This window comes from Colias croceus, chromosome 14 (genome assembly GCF_905220415.1).
Source record: "Colias croceus chromosome 14, ilColCroc2.1".
NCBI lineage: Eukaryota > Metazoa > Arthropoda > Insecta > Lepidoptera > Pieridae > Colias > Colias croceus.
In genome coordinates, this window is record NC_059550.1 from 1,178,331 (window position 1) to 1,201,851 (window position 23,521).

A 23,521-nucleotide genomic window follows, 5' to 3' on the forward strand; every position below is an offset into this window, starting at 1 on the left:
GTAGTGTGATCGAACCATTACCAAAATGTCATGAGCTTATGTCAATAATTAGCGTTAGCAGTTTCTATTCCATGGCGTTACGTACGTTTGTCTAAGGCCCCTGGTTCATTTGTCACTGTGACGTGTCAAGGGCACGCTATTTTTACTGTGGTCTGAATGAAACATGCTGCTGACATATCTGCTAGATAGCAATGTGATAGATAAGTTGTGTTTGTTATTATTGTATGGGAAATTAATCTTATTGTAGTTTATTGATGGAATTATTAAATTGTCGTTTTCTTTGTTTTTTAAATTTGTTATTGTATTGTTTGTAGCGCAGTACATAGTGCGCTGTTATTCGTTACTTAAAAAATCAAAAGCAATACTAGAAACTTTATATAGTAACTAGTTTACCACCCGCGGCTTCGCCCGCTTTGTCTAAAACCTAATAAGTTATATGTATAGGTACTAAAACCTTCCTCTTGAATCACTCTATCTATTAAAAAAAAACGCATTAAAATCTATGATATATAAAAGAGCTAGATACGTTACCCGCTCTCTATTTTGGCAAGAAAAAACTCAGGTAAGTGCCCGAGTTTCACTTAGTCACGCACCATTCAGCGTCGTGACTGGACGTTCTTTTTGTATTTTAATCGGCAGTTGTTATTACGAAGTACATGAGTGAGACATGTATTATGTCTCGTGCGTGAGAGTGAAAGAGAGAACAACTGTATTGGTGATAATGCGTTAGTAATAGGTATGTATTAATTACGCTGTTTTTTAGTGCAATGATGTTGGCGTATGCCGCGTCTACTAGTATAATAGGTCATTGATTAAAATCCGTTGCGTGCAAAGGGACATAGGGACAGAGAAAGCGACTTTGTTTTATACTATGTAGTCATTATTTATTTATTATAGTAATTATATTAAAATTCTGTAAAATAATTAAAAAAATAGCTTATTTGAATTCATTGAACTCATGTTTTTGAATGAACTAAACTCTGTTATAGGAAACTCTGTCTTTGAGTTCCACCAAAATTACATAATTAAATTATTATTTATTATAAACATAAAAATTAAATAAATCGTATGGAATAAGTAATACCTAACTATCCCTGTTTCATATGATCACTACATAGTATAAAACCAAGTCGCTTTCTCTGTCCCTATGTATGCTTAAATCCTTAAAACTACGCAACAGGTTTTGATGCGGTTTTTTAATAGATAGTGATTCAAGAGGAAAGTTTTGGTATATATAATTTATTTGGTATTAGATAAAGCGGGCGACGCCGCGGGCGGAAAGCTAGTACAATCATATATAAGACCAGATATATTATGCTGTAGGTACGAATGCTTTTTAATAAAATGGTAATGAAAACCGCAAATAATAATGTAATAGGGATTTAAAATGTGGTTTTCCTACAGGGCATTGACTTGTTTGACTTGCCTCAAGTTTTAATATTTATAAGTTTTCAAACAAACAAACGATCCAAAGGTTGTTTGTTCATTTTAAGCGTACAGCGAATTACTCGTAGTTTTGTGTGTAAACAACCGTTTTATCAAACAACAGTTTTTAATTACTTGCTTTCGTATTTGTCTTGGTCATATTTCAATTCATACGTGGGATTGTTTATTTTCCATAACTGTACATCAATCACACAATGCTAAATTTATCATAAATCTATACTAATACTATCGGTCCGCCCCGGTTTCGGCCGTGGTACATATGAAAAATAGATGTTGGCCGATTCTCAGACTTACCCGGCACAGAAAATTTCATGAGAATCGGTCCAGCCGTTTCGGAGGAGTATGGCAACGAAAACTGTGACACGAGAATTTTATATATTAGATTGCTGAAGAGTTTGTTTGTTTGCTTGAACGCGCTAATGTCAGAAACCCCGGGTCCGGTTGAAAAAATTATAACACTGTTCGATAGTCCATTTATCGAGGAAGGCTAAATATCACGCTAAAGACCAATAGGAGCAAAACAATGCGGGTAAAACAGCGATGCTTAGCTAGAGAGGATTGTATCATTTCTAGAACTGTACCTAAATATTGCAATCAACAAACAATAGAATTACAATTTATCCTTTACTTTAAGTATTTTTAAGCTATTGCATAGCTTCTATCGCGGGCCTTGAGCGCGGGGACCGAATCGAGAAATTCCGTAACGAAAAAACCTCACGCTCCCCACTCCGACGGGCTCGGAGGTGTGGCTTGAAGGCATGCTATGCAATAGCTTTACCGCGGCAGTCCCCGAGTGCCACACGTATTTTTTAAGAATCTTTCATTCTTCCTTCCAAATTGTTGATATCTGAAACTATCCACCCCTGGATACTTATAATCTTGCTTACCTAAATCTGCTTTTCAGTTTTGAACATACAGTAGAATCTAACCTTTTTTTTTTTTTTTTTTTTTTTTAACGTTGGGAAATGCCTTTACGCATCCCCCTCGCCAGTTTTACTGTCCAAGGGGGTATGTGGGACTCGCACGAAGCCATACCCACTAAAACCCAACGGTAGCCGTCAATCGCCTTGATCGGCGGGGGTTAACAGCCAGGCCTTATACCCCCGCCGTCTGTGGCGACTGCCGCTTCTTGGCGGCCCTTCGAGGCCCGGGAGTGGCAATGGGCGACGATATTAAATAATATCGTCGTTCCATTTCCGGACCTATCCACCTTACGTCGCGAGGGGATCCGGTTTCCTTGCCGCGAGCATAACTATAGTATGCGCGTACCTACGGAAAACCTCCCCCCGCGCTTTTTCTCTAAGGTCTTATGGCTGGCGCTGGTCATAAAGACGCCTACGCCTGCCGGGTCTGCGCCGACGCAGAGGATCCGCCGCTGGGTCGTTCTCTCGGGCTCTCTCTGCGTCCTCCTTTCTTTTCATAACCGTTGCACAGAAGGTGACGACGGTCTTCCATGCACGGTCAGTGTCGCCAGTGACCATAGCCTCTACAAGAGCCCGCAGGGTCAGCTGGGTGTCTGTCCCTAGAAGGCTCTCGAGAGACCTACGTTCATCTGTCCATGCTGGGCATTCCGCAAGCGTGTGCAAAGCCGTATCTTGAGGGCTGCTACAATGATGGCAGGCGGGAGCCGGCTCACGACCGATCCTGTGCAGGTAACTGCCGAAGCAACCGTGCCCAGACAGAACCTGCACAAGCCGATAGCTGACCGATCCCCACCGCCTATCCACCCATTCCTTGAGCATCGGGCTGATTGCGTTCAAAGTCCAGGCCCCCACGCAAGTCGAGTCTAGTTCTCGACGCCATCGGCGAAACACCGCGTCGCGAGCTTCCTGTTTCCATCCTTGGAGCGTTTCAGAGGGCAGGTTTTCGTCCCTCTCTCTTGCCTCGGTTCTTCGCCAATAAACTTGTGCCAGGGCAGCGGCTTCAAGATGCCATGGAGCAGTCCCGGCAATGACACAAACCGCATCATAAGAGACGGTGCGATACGCCCTAGCAACTCTTATGGCTACTACTCGTTGGGACCGCCTCAGCACGATTGTGTTACGTGTCAACAGCTTGTCCGCCCATATCGGACACCCATACAGCGCTTGTGATCTTACCACACCAGCGAACAGTCGGCGACACCCCCAGCTCGGCCCTCCAATATTTGGCATAATGCGGCAAAGTGCCGCTGCCGTGGTGTTGAGCTTGGTGGCCAGTGCCGAAAAGTGGCCCTGGAATGTCCATCGCGGATCGAGCACCAAACCGAGATACTTCAGTCTGGTCCCGATCCGGATGGGCACCCCGCTCACAACGATCTCTTCCCCGGGTGGTGGAGCTCTCCGGTGGCCGTGGAAGCATATAGCCTCGGATTTATCGAGGGCTACTTTTAGCCCGAGGCTTTTAATTCGACCGACCACTTGTGCCACTCCTGCTGTAGCTCGAAGTCGCGCCTCCCTGAAGTCCCGACCCGTGGACACCACTAGGGTGTCATCGGCGTAGCAGATGGCGCTAACTCCTTGCGGCAGCCCTCCTCGCAGCACGTGGTTGTACCCGATGTTCCACAGAAGAGGCCCAAGTACGGAGCCCTGTGGAACACCGCATGCAACGCCGTGGCTACCCCAACCATTTTGCCTTGGGAAGGCAATTTTGCGCCCGCAGAGATATGAGTGGACAATACGGCGGAGATACAACGGTAGCTGGTGTCGGGCGAGGCCGTCTAAAATTTTGTCCCAAGGCAGGGTATTAAATGCATTGGAAATATCTAAGGATACTGCCAATGCAACCCCGCCTTGGGAGACGCATCCTTCACAGATGTCACGAAGGCGAGCTATGGCATCCACTGTGGAGCGTCCCCGCCTAAAACCAAATTGCGCATCCTGAAGGTCTGGTCCTATTCCTGTCAGGTGGGTCTGAATGCGGCTCGAGATGATGCGCTCAAAGAGCTTACCCGCTTCGTCGAGGAGGACGATCGGCCTATATGCTGATGGTGAGTCTGCTGGTTTGCCGCTCTTTTTTAGCAGAACTAGGCGCCCAATCTTCCAACGCTCCGGAAACTTCCCGCTCTTAAAGCACTCTGTTAGTAAATTACAGAAACGCTGGTCAAGTCCATGCGGCAGGGCAAGGGACCACACTTTACCGTGCACGCCATCTGGGCCCGGTGTGGTAGTCTTCCTTTCCAGACGGTCTACCGCGGCCTTCAATTCGGCTAGGGACACGTCTGAAAAAGGTTCATCACAGGTCAACTGTTCCTGTTCGATGCTTCCGACTCGGCTCGCAAGGTCGGTTGCATTAAGACTACAACCTGGAAATAGAGTTGTCACTACCCTTTGTAGCAGCGCTGGCTCCAATGTGGCTGTTAGCGGTGGTGCCCAAGGACGCAACTTATTCATTACTAGTCTGTACGGGCGTCCCCAGGGATCCAGGTTCAGCGTGTCAAGCAATTCAGCCCAGGCTCTTTCCTTCGCAACCGCGATGGCATCTCTGAGAGCCTTTTTGGCGTTCTGGTAATTGCTGTATCGTTCAGCCTCCTCCGCAGTGGAATAATCAACGCGTCCCCTCCTTCGTCTATATTTGGTATATCGGCGTCTGGTGGTCACACAGGCTGATCGGAGCCGCGCATGTTCCATCGACCACCAGTAGACTTTATTCTGTGGGAGAAATTTTCTCAGTCTTGACATCGCGGCATCCGAGATCTGCGTCATTGTCTCGGCAAACCATTCCGACTCGGCATCCACGTTTATGGTATCGGGCTTCGGACACCACGCCCTGATTAAGGACGCTAGCTCCAACAAATGTCCATCCAGGCTCTTAAGGGACCACCTCGGATTGGTCTCGATAGTCGAGGAGGTATCGAGGTTTGTATTCCTCGTAGTACCTGTCGTAGGGAGAACCTCGAATCTGATATATTTATGATCAGATAAGGTCTCGACCTCCGACAGGACCCGCCAACCTTGGACACGACAGGCAAGAGAGGGGCTCGCGAAAGACACGTCCACCACTGAGCCGCCCTGCATGCGCACACATGTGTTTTCGGAGCCTTGATTGAGTGAAACCAGGTTTTGAGTCGCGAGCCATTCCACGAGGACATCTCCACGGGCATCTGAAGCTGAAGAACCCCAAGCCACAGATTTAGCATTCAGATCTCCAGCAACGATGATTTTGTTTGGGCGACCCCATTCAATCAGGGAGCCCACTTCTCCCAAAAACGCTTCAAACTCAGGAAGAGTTTTATTCGGCGAGAAGTATGTTGCGATAACAACCGTGTCGATGAGCCTAACAGCCACGCATCCGTGCCCCTTCATATGTGCGCGAATCGGAGGTGAACCTTCCGCTTGTGTCATGACTATGGCAGCCACTTCGTCGAGGTCTCCGATCCAATTATCTCGCCCGCCGGGTACAGCGTAGGGTTCCGATAGTATGCCAAGATGTATTGACCACTGTGCCAGGCTTTGGATCAAGAGGTCCTGAGCCCTGGCACAGTGGTTGAGGTTTGATTGCAAGAACCGTAGGGCCATGCTATACTGTAACGGTTTCTACAGTCTCCATAATATTTGTTTCTTCTATCTGGGAGCCGGCAATAGATTTTATGGGCCTCCTTTTAGGCGCCTTGTCCGTTGAGCAGCCAGTGCCACCTAAACGATGATCTGCTTTCCTGCCAGCAGCCGCACATACTATGCAGTTTGGCTTAGTGGTGCAGCTGGCGGCTTTGTGGTCTGGCTGCCCGCAGCGATAGCACAACTGGCTGCGATCGCATCCCTCAACACAGCGGTTAGCAACGTGACCAACTTCGAGGCAGCGGAAGCAACGTAGCTCCCGAGGCTTTTGCACCCTTACCCTCGCCGCCACCCATCCAACTAGGAAACGTGCCTCGCTGACTTTCTTGGCCGCTGTTACAGGGCAGTTTACCCAGGCTGCGTACAATCCGGTTTTATCCTGTTGTAATTGGCTCACTCTTATTTGTTCGGCCGAGCATTCGCCTTTTATAACTATGGCTTCCTTCAGGTCATTCGCTGTTATAGACGCATCAAGACCTGACACGCGTAGATCCGCCATTTTTACAGGCCTAGAGACTTTGATGTTTTTGTTCTTAAAGAGGGTCTTCAGTTTGTCTGACAGCAGATCAGCCTTCTCGTTACTGCCAGGTCCAGAGATCTGTATGACAGTGGCTCCCGTGACTGCTTGGCGAAATTTCACGCATTCGATTCCGGCTTCTTTCAGGTCAATTTTGGATCTCGCCTCTTGGATAGCCGCAGCGTACGTTACCCCGTTGGTCTGGGCCTCTGTTGGGATTGTCAGTACGACAGCCGCGGACCTCGGAGCCTTTAGCTTAGGTTGTGCTGACTTAGGTGGTTGAGACGCTTTACGCGATTCCACCGTGTGCCTGGTGGGCCCGGCCTGGTGCACTTTGTTTGCGCTTGCTCTGCCCCTTTTTGCCACAACTGACCATCCCTCCTCAGAGCAGGTGGCTGCAGGCACCGCAGAGGGTTCCACGTCAAGATGCGTAGAGACTACCACTGCGGGGGAGATAGCAGGGGCCGGTTCTTCCATCTGTTTTTCGTTACCTAATCCTTTTCCCTTCTTCTTCTTCTTGTCTCCCTTCTTTTTCTCCTTAATTTCTTTGTTCTTCGTCCCATCCTGGGTCATTTTGGTTTTAGTTCCCCTTAGTTTTGGTCTCGTATTCTCTGAGACTTCAGAACAACTCTCTTGTTGAATATCAGCGATCCGGCTACCTCGTCTATCCTCCGCAGTAGAGGGGCGGGATTGCGATTGCGGACTTGGTTGAGGCCCTAAGTTCTTAAACCGTGCATCGATCAGCTCTCCCAGTAGACGGATCATCCTGGCTTCGAAGTCTTGCGGCAACTCCGCTGCTTGTGCAGAGGCAACCGGGCCCCGTTGCATGAGCAGTCGCATTTCTCGCATCTCACTTTGGAGAAAGTCAAGCCTTATGCGCAAACGCTCATTTTCTGCACGAAGCGCACTTGTTTCGTCAGTTAACGTCCTTAAAGCAAGGGAATCGGCATCTTCTCTAATTGCTTTAGCAGCGTTTCTCAGATCGGCTACATAGGTGGTCTTTAGGCGATTGGACGCTTTGGCGATCTGTTCTACGGTCGCCAGGTTAACTTCGATCCTTTTCCGTAAATCTTCAGTCGCTGTGTTTGTGTTTGCGCCAGTCGTCTGCAACTCTACGGCGGGTGAACGCACAGGTTTTGGCTCTGGATCTCCTGAGCCTGATGCTCTGTGTTCTACTTCCTCTTGGCTATCCTTCTCTGCCCTGTGCGCCTTGCGCAGGCCTGTCCGGGGTTTTCTTCCAGACGACGATGGAATGGAAGTGTCACTTGAGCTTCCATCATCCAACCGAGAACGTTTTCGACATCGCCAAAAACGTGACTCCTTATTCGGGGTACATAGAGCCTCCCGGCGAACCAGGGGACTCATAGTAGTTCGTGAATTGATGCTCGCCATAGAGTTGGGAGAGTCCGACTCTGCGGCCGCATCTGTTACCGCATAAGAGCGGTTGACAGTTCCACCAGCAGCTGTGGTAGGTGTTGGGGTAGTGCCTGTCACACGTTCCAACACAACATTACACCTTTTAATCGCCGATTCTTTCGGCATATCTCCTTCTACTTCAAGTTGGGGTTTCATATTGTACTTGTTAAGTTCCCACGAGCATGGGGGATGTATACGGTCCGCCCGGGAGGTGCCCCCTGCTCCCGGGTAACCCTATTACGCCCCGGAGGGCGGGCGGTATCCGGGGGTTGGCCGCTCCGACTTGATCCACTCGCCAAGCCACCTGCCACCCAGCGGGGGCAGGAATTCGACGCCGCGCTTTGGCCCCGGGGGGCGCCCCAACGCCGAATTGGAGGGGTTTTTTCTGAGGTCACCTTCCTCTTGGGCCGGCCGATTAAGGCAAGCCCCCTGGTCTCTAACGTGCCGCTAGACATGACAACGTCACACGTTAGAGGTAACAGTTTGCCCGGCGGAGGGCCAAAGCCCCAGTGCCCAGCAAGAGGCATCCTCCCGCTGAGCCCGCCGCGCCGCGGTTCATCAACCGCCATCCATCGCTGTGTTACAGCCGTTGGTCTCCAAGGACCTTCTTCAATGATGCCAATGGCATTCCGTCAAACGTCAAGTAGCCGCATCCCGTATAGTTTTATGAAAAACGAATCGGGAGCGGCACTTGTGTATTCCATATTAGCTTCCCCAAGATGCTGGCTTGCAACCCAGGTACTGAGCCCCCCCGCCACGACAAGGCTTGGAACGATGGGGGGGAGTAGAATCTAACCTCCCAATAATCGATTTAGAACGTGAATTCAGCGAAAATCCAGCTAGAGCTAACACAATCGCGACAAAATGTTGGAGCGAAGCAAATAAAGATTGTTCAAACATCGGGCATGGCATCACGAAGATGGATCGGGCAGGGTTATCAAGGGTATCCGATGAGAACATTTAGTGCCTGTTTGCGCTAAGAACTATCTAATACGGTACTTTGGGATGTTGGCATAGCGATGTAGATGTAAATGATACAGAATAATTTTTAGATTTTGTAGAATGTGACATTTTATAGTACTGGCAAGTAGCATGTAGGTAACATCTATTTATTCCTTGACCCGGGATAAAAGCAAAATAAAATATTGCCTGTGTCACTCAGGAATAAAGGAGCTTTCTGTTGGTGAAAGAATTTTCGGAATCGTTTCAGTAGCTCTTGAGTTTAATCGCTATAAACAAACAATGCACTCGTCTAGCTAAAGAAAATGATGCATTTATCATTGTAAGTTAAATCGCCATTAAAAGAAGTTTGCTGAACACATCATACCAGAAAATTTATTCAAAGCATTCGAGTATTCAAAGCCAACAGCGTTTTTCTTCCTCAATTCTTACGGACTTGAGATAAATAAGGGGTCCTAAATCATAACCGGGGAATACGGATTACTCCACACTGCCAGCCCTGTGGGATGACAAATAGAGTACAACAGCATTTGCAGGCGGGTTCCGTATTAAGTTTGGCAGCCACAGGGCAGCGGCGATATCTCATCGGCCATTTTGATTTAGAGCCGCGGCTGTGGAATGTTCTATGACGCTTTCTTTAGGGTGTAAGGACACTTCAGGAGGTTTAATGATAATAGGAAAAGTGTAACTGTCTTGCTTTATTCGAATTTTAAGAACGTCTATAGCTTGATTGCAACTAATATTTAAACTATTTTAAATTTTATTCTAAGTTCTCTACAGTTTGGACTCATCATTATCACATTTTTTTAACTTTGTCTGATTTTTGTCTTATATTGAATTATAATATAAATACAACTTTTAAGTTCTATCGTTACCTTCGCCTTAACCGTGGTTTGAAACAAATTAATCTAATCAATAGCACATGATGTACACAAATACATGTAAATATTATACATAGGTTCATTCAACCGGAGAGAATCTTCGATTTTGCATACAATGCGAATTTAATTAATTACTATGTGTGCACTTTTTGTGGGTAGATTTCAATTTTATTGGATGTGAAGGGAATGAATTCCCGTGCCCTTATCCGAGGGGCGATTTGAATATGGTAATTGTTTAGCCATTTGTACCGACGAGGTGAAATTATAATAATTTAGAAGAAGAAGAAAAGTTTATTCAACACCACACATATAATAAAAGGAAAAAAAAACACAAAACAAAAGCAACAAATAAAAAAAAAAAAAAAAAAAAATAGAACTTATTCCTAATCAGTGTGGTGCTAAAAAGGGTCGCTACTCAGCATGTGCTGCACTTGTTGTGAAGCGCTGATTTTCAGTAGCCCCTTGTTGGAGTGCCAGTCAATAGACTTGAATTATAAAATATACGTATTATTATTTCTCATGTATACTTAAATATAGGTAATATACAAATATATAATAATTAGTAGAATACACAACACAAGTACATATTAATAATAATAGTAATATAATATAAACAAGACATAATAACATAATTTTACATATAGGTAATATAGATATGAAATACAATATAACACAATAAACAATAAACACAATCGTACCCTGTAATATCCTATGCGACTAAGGCTGGTTACGAAACTCGGTAAGAAGCTGCTTTTTAAAGCCATGTTTAAAACTTGATAAGGTCCTCGAGTTTCGTAATGGAGGCGGTAAATTATTCCAGCACTTAGTCGCACTATATTTAAAACTACCTTTAAAAATCGATTTATGGTGTTTAGGTACTGCCAGTTTGACGAGAGTCGCCCTAGTAGTTATACCATTATTACATCCCATCCATGTCAGTTTATTATAGAGATACGCTGGGGCTTTGGTACTGATCACATCAAAGAGAAGAGATGCAAGATGTAAACGCCTACGATGGTCCATGTTAAGGATATTTGCTTTTTTTAAATAAGGCGAGATGTGCGTGCGAGCAGGAATATCCCAACAAAACCTTGCGCAAGCGTTTTGCACTCGTTGAATGGCGTTTTTAGTACGAGACAGGAGACGAGGACCGTACATTACATCCGCATAGTTGAGTTTTGACAATTTCTGTATTGTTAGAAATTGGTAGGTAAGGAAGTCAGAATATACATAGTTACAGTACAACATTCGTATACAATATAAAAACACACACGCGAACACACATAAGAAACATTTAACAGGCAAAAAGACTTCCTTCCTAGTCAATAAATTACATTATTTCATATAGAAATAATGTAATTTATTTTTAATATAATAATTATAAGAGCAGTGGTGGCTCAGTGGTGAGACCTCGGACTTCGAATCGATAAGTCCGTGGTTCGAGACCAGGCGAGCGCGCAGGAATTAAATTGTTTTTTCAATTTATCTGCGCATGTTGTAACATCACCACTGCTCGAACGGTGAAGGAAAACATCGTGAGGAAACCGACATGTCGAAGAATTAAAAAAAAGTTCGACGACATGTGTCATCCGCCAACCCGCACTTGGCCAGCGTGGTGGATTATGGCCTGTACCCTCATAGGAGGCCCGTGTCCCAGCAGTGGGAACGTATATGGGCTGATGATGATGATGATGATGATGATTTCATATAGCCCATAATGTATGTGTAAGAAATTGATAAAGGTTTGAACACTGAATACAAATTAATTTCTCTAAACCGAATGTACACAATACACCGTTATCAGTGTTTCTTATCAAATTTCCTGTCCAATGCGTTTGACCTCTGATACAACTATCAGTAGGCCGTTTACTCCCACATTCACTTACTCATTGTGTTTATTGTGTATTAATAGCGTTTGATTTGATTTATTTATTGTTGTGTGTTTGTACATTAATCCTAAATGTAAAAGTAAATTAAGTTAACAAAGTACCTATATTTAGTTAATTTATTTATCTAACATCTTCGGGTCCTCCTGACACAGGTTTTTTTTAAACTTACTAGGAGGACTCATCCATTATCTATATATGAAAACTGTGTGTATGAAAAATAAATATATTTTCATTTTCATTTTCATCTATTTAAATGTTACTAGCACTTGAGTATCTGAATGAAATTAATCAGAATTAATCGAAACTTATGAGAGAAAAATACTATGATCTAGCTAAAACTCACTTGGTGTTATTATATAAAGCCTTCATACTTATATAGACTTTTGTACGACAGATTTTAGTACGAAATATAAAAAACTATTTTACGTGAAAGCAGTAACACTCATTTATCCTTTTAAACTTTCACATCTTCTATACATATAATAAATCTGTAGAAGAGTCAATTCTGTACATTGAAAATATTGAAAAACTAAATAGCAGGGGGTGTTACTGGATCGATACCAAACCCAAATATATGATTAAAAAATTTTTGTCTGTCTGTCTGTCTGTCTGTCTGTATGTTCAGGCATCACGTGAAAACTAACGGTTCGATTTCGATGAAACTTGGTATAATTATACTTTATTATGCTGGGCATAAAAAAGGATACTGTTTATCCCGGAAAAATATGTAGACAAAAAAAAATATTAACTTTTCTTAATTTTTCCGCGCGGACGGAGTCGCGGGCGGAAGCTAGTTTTAAATATAACTACGAATTAGTAGGATGTAGTATTCGACCAGCAAAATAATTCAGTAGAAATATGAATCTATATGATCTAAAGGATAAGACTAGTACTACTATCTAGGTACATAATATCCTACTAATATTATAAATGCGAAAGTTTGTATGGATGTTTGTTACACTTTCACGTAAAAACTACTGAACCGATTACAATGAAATTTAGCACACATATAGAGGGTAACTTGGATTAACACATAGGATAGTTTTTATGCCGGAAATACCACGGGAACGGGGACTATACGGGTTTTCCTTTGCAAACGCGGGCGAAGCCGCGGGCGGAAATCTAGTCAAAACTACAACACCGTTCCGCATGGTCAAAACGCGTGTTACAATGTAAAAGTACCATATTGCCGGTATGAATAGTGTCGGGCACAAGATATAGTGCCTACACAGTACAGTGGATGGCTGGACACCGCACTCCTTATGAGATTTATGGCTGTTGTTCCGTGGTGGAGCTCTGAGCCAGGTGGATAGGATGCAAAACGCTATGTGAAAAGTAGCGTAGATCTTTTATTAATTGATACAGGGAACATCGTCTTCTCTCAAATTTTATGTATCTTTCATTGATGATCCACTCATTTTTATTAGAGCTTTAATAGTAATATTATACAACTCATACGACGATATAACGAAAACCATAATCACTTTTCAATTCAAATCAGTAGCTCCATAGCTAAGCATACCATAGGATAAATCTTGGATGATCTCTTAATTATTGTAATTTTAAAACTCTTTATTTGAAGCTGCTATCGCTCTTTCGCCAGCTAAAACACACTTAAATTATCCTTGCTTTCAGTCACAATTAATCGATATCAGTTTGCTATTTTTTTAAGAAACAATTTACTGTTAAGGAAATTTAAAGATTCATCTCCTCCGCCCTGTTCCTAGCTCCTCGCAGAAACTCTATACATCGTTTTACAGATCTATAAAAAGGCTGTAAAATTCTTCCGATACGCTACGGCTCATTGGGTCATGAGAAGATTTATATTTATTGTCCTAGTTCATATTCCTGCGAGCTTAGTTGGATAAATTACAAGTATCTGCAGTTTTCTAGTATCGGTCATTAAAATTGCAACGATTTATATGGTAAAGTTTGAGAAGTAGATTCTAGTATAATTTCGTAAAAAGCAACTTTTAATGAACGACTAAAGTACGGATTAAGCCACGTGTGCCAACTAGTTTTAAATCATTAGTTTATAAAAGATGGTTCACTAATATGGACGATCCTTATCCATCGCAAAGTTCAAACGCTCGAAATTTTGAAACACGATACGTAGGAATCGTAAAGGTTAAACTTAATCGATTTATCAAAGGAAATAGGAAAGTTAGATGGACCGTGAACAAAAGCTGAGCTAGACGTATCTATTACGGGAATTCTGCAATAACACGAAACACGAATGCGACTGCAGGAGCGGGATCAGGCGGTGTCATGTCGCGGGCGTGAGAAAAATTGTGAGGCTTTTCATATCAGCGCTGTGGTGGAAGGATTTTAGGTATAGATATAGGATAAGTCACTTATACTACTTCCTTCATCCTTGCTTCTATATTTTACCACTGATTAATATCATACATTATACCATTAGGACCTGGTATGATGATTTCCAAATTCTTTTGATCATTCGATAAAAAAGGATATAGAGAGTAGGACATTAATAACAAAAACTTGTAAGTATACCACTTTCAGTAAAAAATCGGAAGTTGGGGTCAATTTGAAAATGGTTTTATTTATGGCACACCAGTTTTATTACACGAATATAAGCCAGGATGGTATTCATATCATACAAATTTCTTATATCTACGTTTTCGAAGTTATTCGATAAGTTTTTTTTACAGTTTTATGAAAAGTAGGTATTAGACACACTAAGACAAAAAATAAACATGTCGCGGCACCCAGTACAAGCACACTCCAACCATCTATACGAACGGTCCCCTGTGGAAATATCCAATCGTCATATCGAGAAACAAAGCCCCTAAACCCTTTCACAATTGTTTGACGACGGTCGCACCCTGTCTGATGTGCGACAGCGAAATATTACTGGGCTGATAAAAGTGTTTGTCTATTGAGAAATTTGACAAGTGGCTTCGGTTTGCTTCTGGGGAACGACTGTTGGTTAAAAAGAATCAGTCATGGACGTTAAAAAAGAAATTAATTGAAGGTTTATTTGTTAATAGGATAAACTGACAGTGTTCAGGTTCAATTTTGATTGTGGTTTAGGAATTAGAGATGTATGAACTAGTGCCATAAAAGATTAATTAATAAATAATAATGTAGGGTACATAAATGAGTCAAATGTCTGTCTTGTTTAAAATCTTCTTTTCTATGTATATTTCTGAGCAGTTGTTTATTCTAATGAGATTTCTTCTAGAAAAATAAGAAATAGAACTTTTGTTCATAATGTAATTATTTATTAACATAAAGCTCTTACAGTCGAGGCTTTGTTCCTCTTTAAATATAAAATGCTTTAAGCTTATTTCTTATGTAAGTATGCAACATAAGAAAATGTGCGACCTAGATAGTGTGTTACAGGGAAGATGATTTATTCAACTTTATAAGTAATTTTATAGAACTAGCTGTAACCCACGGCGTCGTTTGAAAACCAGCACGAAAATAGCAATGAGATTATAACCACGCTATAATCTATGTTTACAAATTTCATTCAAATCCGTTCACAAGTTCTGACGTAATTTGGTAACAAACATGCATATTCAAAGCTATATTATTTGCACTAGTTGAATAGCATATATACAGACATTTAAAATAACCATTATATTTTTGTTTCAGGTAAGTTTATATTCACTAGATAGACGTTAACACGGTAAAGGTAAGTTTCTTTGAAATTGAGAAGTGTTTAAATATTACATGTAGATATTTTATGTAAGTTATAATATTATGTTTTTATTGTTTATGTATATTGATTCTTGCACTGAATACGTATTACCGATTCCATCGAACGCACAAATGGAAAAGCGCGATCGCACAATAGGAATTCAGATTTACACAACACATGCAAATTCAGTTTGCCTAACAAATGCTTCCAGTGCCAGGATCTATGGCTCCCCAAGAGTCGTGATGGAATCCCGCGAGTGCAACATATCGACCAATTTCGCTGTACATTGATTTATGTGCGGGATAGCGCAGTCCTCTCTGCGCTTATGGGCGAGTAATGGATATTGTAGCTGAGAGGAATATCGGTAGTGGGAAGCGGATGTGTTGTGGGTACAGGGATTTTGTGTGCCGTTTGGGGAATTAATATTGCAAAATTACTTTCACTGGTCTAATTTGGATGTATCTTTTGAAAGATTTTTTGTTTAGATTAGTCTTCTATTTACGTTAATATTTATGTGGATATATAATATTATGTACAAATGTAATTGTATCTACTTACTACTTAAATAAGTTTAATTGAGAAATAATTGAAAAGTAATATTGTTATCTAATATTTATTCTACTCTATAAAGTACCTAACTATACCGACCAGCTAGTTTTTATTTATTATAAGCTTATATCAGGCTTTTATATTCAAAGTACTTTTTCAGCTTACTTCACTTTAATACCCGGTAGCAGTTCTCCGTACAGTACTTAAATAGGTGACGTATTTTATCCGTACAAGTTTTATTTTATTATTTTTATATCCTTATATTATTACTGTTAGTTTGTTTTAAAAACTGAGTTAAATGTTTATGTTCCATTTATTATATGTAGGTACTAGCTGCGCTCCGCGGTTTCACCCGCGTGTCTTCGCTCCTGTTTATCTTAGCGTGATGATATATGCCTTCCTCGATGAATGGGCTATCTAACACCCAAGGTTTTTTTCAAATCGGACCAGGGGCCTTAGACAAAGTAACAATTACAAAACGATAACGAAGTTAGGCCTTAGACAAAGTAACAATTACAAAACGATAACGAAGTTAGAAATCGCAAAAATGTATATGGGATTGACATACGCCGCGTTAGATCACGTGGTCTATCTATGTCAATCCCATACATTTTTGCGATTTCTAACTTCGTTATCGTTTTGTAATTGTTACTTTGTCTAAGGCCCCAGTAGTTCCTGAGATTAGCGCGTTCAAACAAACAAACTCTTCAGCTTTATAACATTAGTAAAGATTATTCTTCTTCCCGTCGGAATTTTTAGTTTCTGTATTACAATCCTTGTTTTTCACGGCATTCTGAATTATTTTTTAAATAACAGAGCGATCTTAATGCACTCACTATTGACGTAATAAAAACGTAACATTATATAAAACAATCACACGTTTATTGTGAGAAAAAGTGTGTAATGAATACGAAAATTATATTCGCCAACAATGACAGGTAATGATGTGGTAATGATAATAATGTAATATGCAATTGGGAATATTCGGAGGTCGAAAATGGGATGTTCGATGGCCGTGGGAAATAACTGTATGTACTTTTGTGTCGGCGCCGTGATTGTTATGTGGCGTAAGGCAAGAGAGGTTTGAGGTAGATGTTTGGCGGGTTAGGCAATTTCTTTGATATGTTATTGGATAATAAAATTAGCAGTTTGAGGCTTTGTGAACTTCTTTGGCTTGAACGTTAAATAATGTTCTAAACATACCTTTAAAAAATAATTTCTTCTTACTTTTTCGGACAAACTTTTCAAGATGTCTTTCAAAAATTTGTTCACTAATTCGTCATAATCGGTTCGGACTGTTATTATTTATAAATATCGAATGAATACACTCTTTTGCTATGATAATTAGGCATTAGAGCAACGTTGTTTTAATAAAACGGAATAAAAAAATATTTCTTTAAAAACTTACACTCGTTACCAGTAAAATAATTATTATAAACAAACTTACATAACAGTGTCGCAACAGTTAGAAAAACAAGTACCTTGGCATCTCACAGGAAATCCTAGAACAAGTAAGTAGGTGAATAATAATAATAATATATCCGCTAGAAGTGTGTATCTTGGACCGGTTTATCGTATTATATGGTGTTATTAAGACGAGCGATGCCGGGTGGCGATATTATGTAATTTGAGGAGGTTTTTCGTTGGCATGTTTTGATTGCAGGATATATTTTATTGTGAAGATGGTGTGCGAATTTTTATGAGACTGTGTGTGATTTTGAGATGAGATCGGGTGTTGTGATTGACTTTGAAAAGGGTTATTATGGAAAAAAATGTGTTTTCTTTGTCAATAATATTAAATCCAGAACTACAAATATTATGAATTAGTTTAAATCTTAACTAATAGTGTAAAATATGTTGCTAGTGTTTGATATTACGCGAGTATCATAAGTCTTGCGTGACCACGCTCGCTGTAAAGATTACGAATAAATTGTGTTTAAAATTGTTTAAAAGTCGATAAATTCTAAATAAATTATTTAGTCTAGTAGGTATTGACGGTTTTATAATGGTAAAAAATAAAATTTATCAAAAGCGTGATGAAAGCGGTTTTCGCGATCTCGACCGTGGGATACAGCTGTAGTAAATCTATGTTATCTATTTATGTAAATCTAATTCATTTAAACGGTTTCATTTAGCATGTCTTGTTTGTTGATATTTGATCAAAAATGGTTCAATAATTAAGACATTATTGGTAGATACATTCTCTAGTGATGTTAAAGACGAAACTAAGTCAAATAGGAAGCGCTTATCTTTACAGTAGGAACAAAGACAAAATATGGGCTGATGATAATATTTTTCCATCGATTCTCTAATGAATCTTACTAATAAATAAAAAATATTAGATGCATGCACACAGCTTCATTCACATGGCTATCTATGGCTGTTAAAAATAAAACAGTTGCAGTTCTCAATTCTCATTAAAAGTACTTATAGATTACTTTTAACAAGAAATTAATTTTGAAATGAGCCTAATCAATATAATCCACAGATATAATCGTATACATAAGGCATTAATTGACTTTTATTAACGGTGACATCAATTAAACACGCATACTTTAGTTTACATCCGCGAAAGGAGAAAAATGTAGTAATTTCGAAAACCACATTCCACAACCTGCGGAACGAGTTCTGAAAGATTTTGTAATGGATTACATTTGAACTTTAAATTAAAGCGGTTGAGGAATGGGCGGTCGAAACGCGGCGTTTTTGAAACGGTGTCAATCGTATTAGAAGAATAATTGGTTCTGATCAAAATGAACACGGAATCGATATTCAAGAAAAAATTAAACTAGATATCTTTTAGAAATGCTTTTAAAAGTACGTTTAAACACTCAATTAGATCACACGAGAGGAAGTGATACATCCATTTTTTGCCTCTAAGACTTTTTCCCTCTAGATTTTAATAACTATATGTCTATTAACAAAACTAGGTTGTTAATTAATTAAAATTTGGTTACATTTTATTCAAGCAAAAAGCTTTGAACGAAAGTAAATGAATATAACTCGTAAGATATTATTAAACGTTGTATTGGAAAATAATATTAATTAGATAGGTAGGTACATAATTATGTTATTTTCGGGTTCCTTCTTTGAGGATAAATATGGAGTATATTTGAAGAAACTATACGGATAGTCCTAAAATAACAATAAATTATGTATCATATTATTTTGTCCCAACTTATATTATTGTAAGCTCTATTATTAGAACATACTTATCTTATATTTGAATTATATTTCATCGCTTCATTCTTCAGATATTATTTACTATGTAGTCCCCTTTTTCAATGCTAGCAACCACGCACGCCTTTAGATTTTTTTTTTTTTTTTTTTTAATTGAGGGTATTACGACCTGACAAGTATTTGCTTGCTTTGTACGATATTCATTCCTTTTTCGTGCGCCGCAACGTACGGACGTCTTAAATAAGTGCAAGTTTCGTCATGTTGGAGAGAAATTCAAAGGAGAAAATTGATTATTATCGTATGAAGTTTGTGAAGTTGAAGAAAAAACATCGTCGCATAAAACCTATAATATCATCTTCGGAATCCGAAGACGACACAAGTAAGTACTTTGGAGTTTTTAAGTGTCTTTGTTTCGATCTGTAATACGACAAATGAAAGTTTCTTATAACTTACGAAATTGAAGCGTTGAAAAATATTCAAATATTTTTCGTTTATACCTGGAGGTTGTCCGAGATGGCATCACGAAGGTAATCATGATTTCTAGAAGTGAAATAATATTTATATATTACTCAACTTATACCGGGAGGATGTCCGCGATGGCATCACAAAGGTTATGTAATTTTTTACTTTAGAGTACATACTTATGTATCATTAATGTATTGATATACATATTTATACCGGGAGGATGTTCGAGATAGCATCACAAAGGTAATTTAATAGCTCACGATTTCTAGAAGTGAAATAATATTTATATATTACTCAACTTATACCGGGAGGATGTCCGCGATGGCATCACAAAGGTTATGTAATTTTTTACTTTAGAGTACATACTTATGTATCATTAATGTATTGATATACATATTTATACCGGGAGGATGTTCGAGATAGCATCACAAAGGTAATTTAATAGCTCACGATTTCTAGAAGTGAAATAATATTCATATATTACTCAATTTATGCCGGGAGGATGTCCGCGATGGCATCACAAAGGTTATGTAATTTTTTACTTTCGAGTACATACTACATACTTAAATATCATTAATGTATATATATATATACATATTTATACCGGGAGGATGTTCGAGATAGCATCACGAAGGTTAAAATCGAAAATTTTTAATAGAATAAGAAATAAAAATAAAAGCCGGGAGGATATCCGCGATGATATCACAATGGTATTGGAAAATTATAAATCTTTATTGGTATATAATTACTTATTTAATAATTATTGCCAGCTTACCAGGAGGCTATTCGAGATAATAGCACGATGGCTTGTTAGTTGAATTTCAACTTATGTAAAAAATAAAATAACCCTAAATCATAATTTTATAAGTACCCTCGATAACAAAACTTTTTGTTACCGGATCCAGATATCCTAGTAACTGATACACCGACAAATTCTTTGCCGGGAATTATGAACAATACGGCTGATCCAGCTGTACTTCAAGCAAATGAACCAGTAACAGTTGATACCACGGCCCCTCAATCGGAGCCTGTCGACTTAGAACCTGATATCTTAGCAGCATTGGGTGAAGCTAATGATGTGATTCCAGAATATGTTGAAAAAATTCACGAAAGTCTCGTCAAAATATGGTTGCCGAGCCTTAAGAAAGGGTTGATAGAGGAATCAAGGGAAAGTTTTCTAAAAAACTTGTTAGATTCCCGAAAATTGCGTATTACTCCAGGCTCTTACATAAAATCCGGAGATTCAGGCTGCTACCCTATGCTGAATCCGGTAAATTCTGGGATAAGAAAATGGCGAATTCACAGCAACAATTGGGGGCCGTTATAACAGGCGTTAATAGGGGCTTAAACGTAGTTGGCCTGCGTAGTTACAAAAATAAGATGGAGGCCAATAAGTTTATAAGTATATATGTCGCATATTCTCGGACCTCCATCATCGACAAACTTTTTTGCAAGTTGTCGATCATTCTGAAAGGTATATTAATGCATTGTTTGGAGACAATTTATCTAATAAAAAGCTTCGAAGGTTACAAAGCAAGGTCAATAAATAAAGATAACATCCTCTACACCAAAACCTTCTAGTTCACATGCTCATGCAGCACACACATCTCGCAGTAGTTTCCAGGGAAACTGGCAGACACCTTCTCGCTTTCAGTCAAACAGGGGGGGGGGGGGGAGCGAGGAGGTTACAAGAGGAACATACAGAAGACCAACCCCCTCTTCGTAGCCAAAGATGACCAGCTCGAGCTAATATTGTGCACCAAAATAACAATAAAAAATTACGTTATTTTACAATTGTTGACGTAAAATTACTAATAATACAACCGTTCTTAAATGGGTTAAAGACGGTGTGGATTTACAATTTTCTAATGAAGTTTTTCAAAATTCAGTGCGTACTCAATTTTGGTCGGGGCAAGAGAAAGCTGACATGTCTGTGGCAATAAAATATAACCTTATAGACTTGGGAGATATTGATGTTTGAAACCCAGTAAAGGGCAAATATATCTCAAATATATTCTTAGCACATAAATCAAACGGCGGTAAAAAATGCATACTTAATCTTAATAAATTTATATCAAAATATCACTTTAAAATCAAAGATCATAGGACGCAATAGACCTTAAAGAAGCCTACCTTTTAATGCCAATTGAGCCGGTATTTCGCAATTTTTTCCGTTTTTATTTTATAAATAACAAAGGTAATAGTGTAAAACTTAAGAGTTTAAAAGTCTTTTCTATTGCGCTAAGAGTGTTTACTAAATTAATGAAGGAAGTTATAGCATTCTTAAGCCGAGGTTTTTAAGTCTGTAATTTACCTCGACGATATTTTATGTATAGGTAAAAATTATACAGAATGCCTAAATAATTTAAACGAGACAATAAAACTATTGTCTTGTTTAGGCTTTGTAATCAATATTGAAAAAACTTCATTGATTCCAAGTCAAAAATTTAAATTCCTTGGGTTTATATATGATTCATGTAACCTAACTTTCTTTGTCTGCTGATAAACGTAAAAACATTGCACATTTAGTTAATAAATTTCCAAAATTACCTATTTGTACAACCCGAGAATTTTTTCACACCTAATAGGTGTCTTGGTTGCTACCAAGCTGCTGCTTGTCCTGCTATTAAATAGGGTGGCTATAAACTAAGATATTAGAACGTCAAAAATATTTATTTTTAAATCATTATAACAATAATTATGATTCCAAAGTTCAGTTATCAAATTATATTCTGTGTGAATTAAATTGGTGGTCACAACAGATATAGGTAAAACAAATTTTATGAAATCTCCAAAATTTACATTAGAGATTTTTTCAAATGCCTCAAGGACAGGTTGGGGTGTCGTTTGCAATAATAAACATGTTGTTTTGAGTGCATGGTTCATGGAAAAAAGGTGAAAAAATCTGTCTCATAAATTATTTAGAGCTGCCTTTTTAACTTTAAAAACATTCGCAAATTATACCTATTCTAATTGTGCAATATTACTGCTGTTAGTGCCTAACATAAATAGAATGGGCGGCATAAAATTTCCCCACCTTAACAAACTAACAAAGCAACTGTGGCAATGATGCGAGCATCGAAACATGGTGGTTCGCGTCTTATATTAATAATAAAGAATAAAGATAATGTCGACACTGACACAGAGCCAAGAAGAATAAATCCTCATATCGAATGTAGTTTATGCAATGAAACATATTAAAGAATTTGGAAGAGCATTTTAGGTACTAATGCTAAATACAGAAAGTAAGTGTCGTGGCGTCCCGACCCTGATGCGTCATGTGTCGACGCATTCACCATAAATTAGAATAGTATAAATTTTCACGCATTTCCCCATTTACTTTTATTTTGAGATGTTTACAAAAAATAGTTAATGATTAAGCGTGTGGGATACAAGTTTTACCGTGGTGGCCTTCGCAGCCTCTCGTCAGAGAGTATCATCAAACATAATATACATATTTGAAAACAGATACGAATCTAACGCATTCTCATCCCAGTCACCTGTCGTGCCCACTGCACCCACATCTTACGCTGGCTGCAGCGAGGCTCTCCGTGAAGCCTTCCTATGGAGAAACACCCCATCGGAAGCTATAGAACTAATGTTGGCATCGCTTTCCAGTAACACTAAGAAGCAATATAACGTAACATATAATTTATGGTGGCAGTTTTGTCTAAATTGGAATATCTCCAATTTTGAGAGTACAGTAGCGGCTGTCATATAATTTTTAACAGAAGAGTTTAACAAACGGGCTTCGTATGGTACTTTGAACTCGCACGTCTGCCTATTTATAATATTAGGAAATAATATCGGGTCAGATGAATGCCTAAATACTCTTGGGAATACTCTTGTGACCCTAAAATTAGTTTTGAACCATATCTCAAGCTGGTTTCCTTATAGAAACGTAAATTTGGAAGAATTGAATAAAAAATTAGTAATTTTATTAGCGCTGTGTACAGCACAGCGCGTGCAGACGTTATCTCTTATAAATATTAATAATATTTATTTCTCAGACAGTG

At 39.6% G+C, this 23,521-nt stretch overlaps 1 protein-coding gene across 1 annotated transcript; it reads right to left on the minus strand.

Annotated features, from left to right (window-relative positions):
* Positions 1–5,943: 5,943 nt before the first annotated feature.
* LOC123697538 lies at positions 5,944–8,070 on the minus strand. Its single transcript, XM_045644083.1, has one exon. It carries the CDS (start codon positions 8,068–8,070, stop codon positions 5,944–5,946), a length of 2,127 nt encoding a protein of 708 aa, XP_045500039.1.
* Positions 8,071–23,521: the final 15,451 nt, after the last annotated feature.

Coding starts and splice junctions, on each gene's coding strand:
- LOC123697538 (XM_045644083.1), bottom strand. CDS start 8,070: ATGAAACCCCAACTTGAAGTAGAAGGAGATATGCCGAAAGAATCGGCG.